Source organism: Branchiostoma floridae, chromosome 3, assembly GCF_000003815.2.
Source record: "Branchiostoma floridae strain S238N-H82 chromosome 3, Bfl_VNyyK, whole genome shotgun sequence".
Lineage (NCBI taxonomy): Eukaryota > Metazoa > Chordata > Leptocardii > Amphioxiformes > Branchiostomatidae > Branchiostoma > Branchiostoma floridae.
Window position 1 is genome coordinate 6,318,291 of NC_049981.1, and position 9,495 is coordinate 6,327,785.

Consider the following 9,495-nt stretch of genomic DNA (forward strand, 5'->3'; position numbering starts at 1 on the left):
ACATACATTTTGTAATTATGGGAATCAAACCAGAGACCATTAGATCCTTGCAAGAGATATGATACATGTTGTGAAAGACACATAAGAATTGAACCATAAACCTTCTGTACATATTCTATAGTAACATCGGTATATACCTGGTCCTTTCCTGCATGTTATAAACAATATCTTACATCAACATTGTAATGATATACTAAACATCACTGGAATCAAACCAGAGACTTCTAGTTCTGCTTTTTACCAGGCTTTTCTTATAACAAGAACAATATATCTTGGGGGAATTGTATTGCTATGTACTGAAATGAACAGGAGTCAAACCAGAGACTTCTGATTGTGTTTAATGCCAGGGTCTTTTCTAATATAGCAAATATCTTGGGGGAATTGTAATGTACTGGAACACATAGGATATTTCTGATTCTACTTCTTACTCTTACCAACTTGGAGGTCTTTTTTTAATATGACCAATATCTTCAACAATAGATGCAGGATGCAGTGAATGATGATGAATATCACAGGTATTAGCATTGCAATGAATGATGTATTGAATTACATGGGAATCGAAACAGCAACTTCTGAATCGGACTCTTTAGTTCCTTACCAGCGTCTTTTCCAATATGACCAATATCTCACTTGAACATTGTAAGGATGTAGTCAAACACATGGGAATCAAACCAGAGACTCTCGGATCCTTACCAGTTTGTCCTCAGAGATGACAAGGATAGCGTCTGCGTTGTACTTCTGCGCTATCCTGGCCTTCTGGAAGAAGGTGCAGTTCCCCCTCATGATGGCCACCACATGGTTAGGGACCTGAGCTGGGGACCGGTAGTCTTCACAGCCATACAGGGGGGTCAGGTCATACAGTGGGTCTGGGACCTGGAACAGAAAGGGAACACTTCTTACATGGGAATCAAACCCAGGACTTGTAGTCCTCACAGCCATACAGGGGGGTCAGGTCATACAGTGGGTCTGGGACCTGGAACAGAAAGGTAACACTTCTTACATGGGAATCAAACCCAGGACCGGTAGTCTTCACAGCCATACAGGGGGTCAGGTCATACAGTGGGTCTGGGACCTGAAATTTCAGAAATCCTTTCTTCATACATGGGAATCAAACCATGGGAAGTGAGATCGTGTGGCGCAATCGGCGGCGCATTAGGCTCAGGCCCAAAAGGTCCTGAGTTCGAACCCCGCTGCATCACCGATCATGTGCCCTTGGGAAAGGCACTTTACACGACTTTCCTCACTTCACTCAAGCGAAAATGAGTACTATTTACCCGGACTCCAGGAAGAATAGTGACGTATCAGTCACTAAGGCCACACCAATTTAATTTCTTGGTTCACGGATTTTTTCATAAAAAATATGGAGCGAGAGGGCGAAATGAAAATAAAAATAAAAATTGTAAAATGGTTGGGGTAAAGGTAAGGTCCAATCCAAAACATATAGGATAAAAAGTTTTCAGCTTGAAAAAGTACAAAAACACTATTACTGTACAGTAACAGCACCTGCACCCACACTTTAAGGAGCTTATAATATAAAGGCCAATTTGCTACACCAGAAAGTTGGTGAATGGTTTCATTTAAGGTGAAAATTTGCTGAGTGGTAATTTTTATTTTTATTTTTTTTTCCAAAAAATAGGAGCGAGCGAATCCGTGAACCAAGAAATTAAATTGGTGTGGCCTAATGGAGATATATGATATACCAAACCAAACCAAACCAAAGACTTGTTTAACAAACCCATTTGTCACTGACTTAGGCAGCAGGAAATATCATCCTTTGTGTAATAGTATGTTTTTTCTCTCTTACTTGTTCTTGCTCTCTTTCTTTTTCTACAGTGACCTCAACCAGTCACCATTAAGTTACTGGTAAAGCCCCGGTCACAAAGCGCGTACGATTCCTTGCGATGGACTATTCCGCATATCGTACGATGAGCGCAGTACATCGCAAGAAAATCGTAAGCATCGCAAGCCATCGCAACGCATCGGATGGTGTTCAAAATTTTTCCAGCGTCGCACGATTTTTCACTTGTGTCTCTTCTGTATAGCCGTCTGACCGCTTTTGTGCTTCTTTAACCAACAAAATGTGGACATAGCTGTTAAATACCTTCCTATAATATCTTTAACTGTAAAAATAAATTTAAAAAGACCATGACAACAAGAGTATTACAAGCAAAAGTTCAAATCAAGCGTGAGTACTGGTATGGTTATCTCGGCCTGCTTGCCGGCTCTACGTGTCATTCTCTTTCGAAGATCGTATCATGATATGCTATCAACAAAAAGATGCCATCATACAAAAATCATATCATAAGCATTATATCATATATATTTCCAACTCATAGAGCCTGCCTTTATGTTCGAGTTGTCCCCATGGTTATTACGATTATGGTTAACTGACCCAAGACCGACGAGAGCTGAGATTTCATCTAATTATAAACTCACGTGCATGAAGCGATCAAACAATTGTCTGCATCACCTGTGCGGGGCGCGCTGTTCTCTGGTTGCGACTGTGGCAGTTGCGACTGATATATTTCCCCTTTTCGTCAATATCGACAATATCAGGGAAAACTGAAACCATCACAACATGCTAAAAAATCATAAATCTATAACCTCATCAGTAGACAAAAATTGCCGTAATGAACTCTGCTATGGGGGCAAATAAAACCTTACGACGATAGCGAAATTTTGAACATGTTCAAAATCCATTTCAGCTCTATTTTTCGTCATACGACGCTCCCCGATTTACTATGATTCACTGCGATTGACACAGGCACGCTCTTATGACCTCTACGTACGATGCACTACGCGCTTTGTGACCACGGCTTTATATACTTAAACCATTGCTTCCGATTTTCTTCCGACTTACGTCGCACTGCGCTTATCCTGCGCATCGGAAGGAATCGCAAGGAATCGTACGCGCTTTGTGACCGGGGCTTAAAGTAACAGACACCATTGTGGTGTTCCATTACATAATGTAACAAGTGGCAGGACAGAGCTCAAGGTGCTGGTCACCAGATATACAACATGTTTCAGTCAGAATAAATAGATCAGTAATTTATTAGGCTATACCATGTTAAGGTAAATATTATTTATTTTCTTGCAAATCTGACTTTTCAAAGTAACTTTTTAAAAGATTTTGACAACTAAATAGGCATACTCACAGCTTCATCTGGGTCCGTGGGTAGGGCCTCCCATTGTGGGTCATATCTGAGACAGTAATACTGGTACGTAGACAGGTCTCTGGGCTGAGCCTTCAGGATACCATACTCTGCTGTAGTCTGGAGGTGATATAACATAAGGTCTGTGTTATTAAATGTTGTTATTGTGGGTCATATCTGAGACAGTAATACTGGTACGTAGACAGGTCTCTGGGCTGAGCCTTCAGGATACCATACTCCGCTGTAGTCTGGTGGGGATATAACATAAGGTCTGTGTTAATCGTATGTTGTTATTGTGGGTCATATCTGAGACAGTAATACTGGTACGTAGACAGGTCTCTGGGCTGGGCCTTCAGGATACCATACTCCGCTGTAGTCTGGAGGAAATATAACATAGGGTCTGTATTAATCGTATGTTGTTATTGTGGGTCATATCTGAGACAGTAATACTGGTACATAGACAGGTCTCTGGGCTGGGCCTTCAGGATACCATACTCCGCTGTAGTTTGAAGAACAAAATGATTTTAAATTCAGCCCTGTGACGCTAATTGTCAAAGTCAAGAAATGCAAATTGTAGTCAAACCTGGTAAAGCAACTGCACGGCATACAAAATGTAGGAAACCACTTCCAGTCAGATACAGATGACATGAATAAAGCCCTTTCAATCAACACTTTAAACTTTTCCCCTATTTTTATGCCAAAATAATATTTTAGACAATGACAATGCAAAGACTGAATGGACCCAGTTTACAATGTTTACAGCAAACAGAGAACAGTGTTTGCCTTTTTAATGACAGTTATCAAACCCTTGTTACCTGTTGTATACCTATACAGTACAGTCATTAACTTTTATTGATCACCTGACGTAACCTGAATTTGTCCAGGACCTGGTACATATACACATTTCACACTTGCAAAACTGAAACTCTTTGCTTGCTGTTGCTGATACATGTAATGTAACTCCATATTCATAAAGTATATGTGCCATGCATAATATTTTTTCAGCCAAGTGGGTCATCTAAACATAGTACAATACTAAGTACAATGTTTTGTAAATGTTAGGAAGAGAATGGGTCATTTAGAGCTTATTTTTGTGCTATAAAAATTGTTCCTTTTGAATACTATTAAGTTCATAATTATTTCATTATGCCTTTGCATTTTATTCAGGTAGATTTTTCTTTGAAGAAACAATCTTGAATGAAGTGGATTTAAATCCCTCTTAGTCTTACAATTTGCAGATGATATAGCCTATATAGGTCTATTGTGTCGATTTTCCACTACAGAACACAATAGAAAATTGGGATCCAATGGTAAAAGTCATTTTCAACAGACATACAAGAGATGTATTCCTCGAGTGCCACTCCCTCTAGCCCAGCCAAAACTGCTATAATTACAGCGATGTAAACATCCATAGAAATAGAAGTTCTGAACCTCTGGGTGGATCCGGCCCACAGACACTGGCCGTGTTGTGAGATCAGCACAACAAGTGCAGCTTGTCAGTCATGTTGATATTTGAGACATGCAGCCACTATGTGAGGAGGGGGGGGGGGGGTATTCAGAGTTAAATGACCCCCATAGCTTCTGTTACAGACCAATCTCACAGCCCCTCCCACCTCTGAGAAATATAGAAGACATATACAAATACCAGTGTACAAACCAAAAATTTAGAATAACAAAATTGACATTTTAAAGATTTTTTCTGATCTTTTCTGATCACAATTTGGACAGTTGAAATTGGTTTATCTGAAGTCTTTGGATTGTCAGTTTTGTCTGTTTCAAATGCAGCTTACTGCTGTATGACATGATTATGACAAGTTTGTCCCAAATTCTAGACAAAACAGTGTACACAGATCTTAACTGTTTTCAACAGAATTGGCAGCCACTTGCTTTGATTTATTCCTAACACTGTAAATTGTCACTTTTCGAGCCAATGTACAATTGCAGAACAAAAAAGAAAGTCTCAAAAGTCAAAATCTTTTGCTACTACTAGTACTAGTAATACTAGAATTATCATCACAAAATATTTGTAGTAGTAAGGGGATCCAAATTATTTAACCATGTTCATTATTCCTTCTGTTTGTTTATTTGTTTGCTGCTTAAAGCGAACCTGTTGACATCAATCTGGTGTCATCAGTTACTAGTACAGCCTACAGTGATGCAATGGTAAGAAATGCTAAGAGAGTGGAGTAAGTGCTACAAGTAGTATAACAAAAGTAGTGTGGGTATAGTCCAACATTGGTTACTGGCCCTGCCTCTGAAACTAAAACTTTTAAAAGTCATAACCTTGCTCTGACACAAACGTGAGCCTGACGTGGTACATCTGATATCTGGCCTGACTCCAGTAGTAACAAACACAGGAAGCCTGTCATCTAATAGTCAGTCTCATCTTTCTTTATCAGGGCAAAATGCATGATGACATACAAGTTGCATATAGTATGTAACATTGTAACATTAGATATGAGTCACATGACTCTTCACAAGGCACTTTGAACAATCTTCTCCATTTTTTTGGTAATAAGACATTATAGCTACAATGTACATGTCTTGTTATAAACACTAATGCTATAAATTAAAGCAACAGTATTAATAATTAACCACTGCCTTCAAAGAAGAAGTCAAACCCGACAATAGTATTCATAGTATCATGTAGTTGATTAGACACTAGTTTTATGTACTTACCTCTCTTTAGTTCTTGAGATTGTGTATGCAATTAGCCCTCGGGCATGATTTTGCAAATAAAACATTATCGTTTGAATAATAAGGTAAAATGTATTTTGGTTTTGCACAAGTTAGCAATTTGCCCAATTTCTCTTCTATGTTTTCTTGTAATACAAGTTGTATTGTTGATTTCATTTGATGTTGACATCGGATATACCACTTTCAGGTTGTTTTCTCCCTCCAGAAAATATTAAAAACTTCCATTAGGTGATATGTTTCCCCTGGTGAAATAAATGAAAAATACAATATACTAATAATGAATTAACATATAGTAGAAGTATATGTTCAAGTATATTTGGAAGACAATAATCTTTTATGACATGGTACTGGTATGACTTTGGCATTGGTCTACAAGGATCGAAATACATTTTTTTTTGATATATGCAAAATTGCAAGTTGGCAAAAATTCTACATGCAATTTGGAAAATTAACATGCAAAATACAACTAGGCCTGTAATCGTGACGAGGCTTGCTAGCTTGAATCAGCGAATTTTTATTACATCTATAGTCAAGCTACTGGAGAAAGTTACTGGCAAAAACAAGGAAGGAAAAAGACAGACGTTCATATATATGTCGTTCTGTCTAATAGTAGGGTGTCTAATTCCTCAGTATTTCTACCTTAGGCCAGGTATTTTCAACATGCAAGATTGCAAGTTAAGAATATCTTTACGAGTAAATCTCGACAATTATGTGCAAATTGCAAGTTAAGTATGTGTATTTCAAACCCTGGTCTATATGTGCAAGGGCCAGCTTAAACTGGACACAGCCGAAACCAGACTAGAATTTGGGCCAGGAATTCCTTGACAGAAACACCACCAAAAATATGACATCTATCCATCCAAGATTTCCTACATCCTCTAACCTTTGACCCTTAACCTTGACTGACAGGTCAGTTGACCGGTACAACTAGGTCCCTGATGATCCTAATATAACAACCTGTCCTATATTCTGCTGTAGTTGGGCAGAGCGCCAGCTACTGACTGTGCAAGAGATTTGGGAGCTGTCTGGGCGTAATCATGAAAAATCATCAGACCAAGCTGAAAGTCAAATGATGCTGCCAAAGTCAAGACAAGTCAGATGACAGTGTCAAGGCTAAGACAGTTCCTTGGCCTTGTACCAAGTTCACAATAACACTTAACTGTAAATGCATTTCAGTTTACGGGATTCACTTTCACAGTAGCAGGAAAATAGAGTGTTCATGGTCTCGCCATTGACTGTAGTCACATACTAGTAAGAAAATGGAAAATTGCAATGATTAAGTTCATGGTCAAGCGGCCACCGTGAAACCACAAACATAAAAGCACCGCTAATATGTCTCTTGGAGGCACTGACTTGAGTTCAAGTCTGTGACGAGTCCTGGTTCTGTGCTTTTGGGACTCAACACAAATTTTTTTCACTTCACTCAGGTGGAAGTAAGTGTTACTAGTTTCGGTTAAGGCCTTCCCTTTGCTACGCCGTTAAGTGGCTGAGAGTGTCAATCAGTTTAAGTCCAGGCTTGACAAATACTGGGAGTGTCAAAAGTACGACACGTGAAGAGCGAAGATCAGGACACAACAGGCTGAAGCCTTCTCTCCTGGATGCAGTGTCCAGGTATAAACGTATCAAGTGGAGGTCCCGTGTTTTGGGAGAGCCACACCTCAAGCACGTTAAAGAACCACCTCACTTAACCACAAACAAAGTAGGGATCCTTCCCAGTAGATCAAATAAATTGGATAAACAGCTTGTACTCTTAAGTAAAAACCTGGTATGTTACACCATGAGACAACTTACTGGGTATAGAATACATACATTCAAACAAACAAATATATAAACAGATCATAAAGCATGTCCATTCGTATCATAAATATGCATAACACTGCCCATAAATATGTTGTATACTTAGCAATATCTCCATAATAATGATATACTGTCGTACGCACATAGCGAATATATCAACAACAAGATCAACAACAGTGTGTAACACTATCAGACTAAGTAACTCACTAAGAAAATGGTTCCCATCACAAAACAATAACATGAAATTGTTTGTTGCAACTATCACTAGAAGAAAGAAAGCATACATCATTAAAGTGCATTGTATACTTGTAACATATCAGGTTGGAACGACTTGTTTCACACTCTCACATCAGACTTGGAGTCTCAAAATGCTGTCAGCCGTGAAAGCCAAATATTAGATTGGCCCAAGTTGCTTTGGGTTGCTCCTTGTTCTTTAATATATAATATTTTGGACTTCTAGAGCTATTTTTCCTTTCCGAACAAACATCCTTCCCTTTTGCGACCAATAATCCCAGTTAACAGCAAATATAACAGCTACTAGAGACTACAACAACGTTACTGCATAAATTCATATAATTTTCTGGAGTACAAATCTGTCTATCTCTCTCTATGCATGACTACACCGGTCTGAAAATTCGGAGAAAATGGTCGATTGTCTGAGCCAGATTCTGCGTCATTGACGAAGATTTCGAACATCAAATGTACCACAAACCTTTTCCCGGGATTATGACTAAAATCTGAGAGGAAATGTGGAGTAATGAAGATAAATACCACGCCGTACCGTTCTGACGAGTTGGCAGACGAGAAGCGAAAAAATTACTCCCACCACCGCCATCTTGGAATAGTCGACCTGGTAAAACTTTGGAGGGGTGATAATGATGACATTAATATTCATAATTTAGACATTTTTCACTCTTCATTCGCCATCTATATTATTCATATTTACTAAAAAAGTTGAAAAAAAATTAAATTTTTATTCAATCTCTAAAATCATAACTGCGTGTTATGAAAGTGTCAAAATAATACACCCTCTGAACTTGTGTACCATTCCTTGGGCAAAAATCCTTTGTACAGCTTTTCCTCGTGATTTTGTGACATTTTTAAGCGTTTCTTATAACAGTGTCCACCTACATTTATTTCTTAACAACGTCTGTATATCTTATCATTTAGCTTTCCCTTTACGGAAAGTTTTCACGATTTTTGAGAAACAACTTCAAATCTCGCAGCTTCTCGCGCCACAGAAAGAATCTCGCATTTCACGAGATTTGAGACCAACATGGCAGCCCAAACGCAACAGCGCGTAAGTTCAACCGTAGTTTTCTCCTTACAATTCTTTACTAAGGTTACTCTCGGCAATGAAATTCAGTCTGTGCTTTATTTAGAACCTTTGTGAATTACACGTTTTAGTGTTACCGTCGTATGATATTTTTGAAGCCTAAAAACAGCTGAACGGTGAGTAGCATGCATGGTCACATGTAGAAAACAAAATGTGCGACAGAAATAAAGGGGGAGGGGGGCTCATGCTAAATGCTTGAATTTTGTGCTTTCACACGTAGATTTGGTAATCAACACAATGATAACGGCACGCGAGCGGTGGGGGAAGTAATAAGGTGCTAATTAAAGCTTTGCACACCTATTGTCTGTATTGAACACACCTATTGTCTGTCTTGAATCCACCTATTGTCAGTCTTGCTTAAGCCGTTAGGCGTCTTTGGTTTAGCAGTCCTCGAACACCACTGTTACACTATTGAGAAATGCTACAAATGACGAGAACCGTAGATTGTTAATTGTTTTGCTGATTTTTTTTCTTCTTTTTACTCCAGGTGGCACAAGGGGCAGGAGACCAGAA

The 9,495-nt window shown here is 38.8% G+C and overlaps 1 protein-coding gene across 1 annotated transcript in view; it reads right to left on the reverse strand.

The window, feature by feature from the left end:
- LOC118412101 (signal peptide peptidase-like 2B) overlaps positions 1–8,495 on the reverse strand; it is a gene marked incomplete in the record, with an annotated part of 26,682 nt that extends 18,187 nt beyond the window's left edge. The window contains 3 exon segments of the mRNA XM_035814733.1: positions 694–873; positions 3,156–3,272; positions 8,428–8,495. Of these exon segments, the coding sequence (XP_035670626.1) occupies positions 694–873; positions 3,156–3,272; positions 8,428–8,481 (351 nt within the window).
- Positions 8,496–9,495: the final 1,000 nt, after the last annotated feature.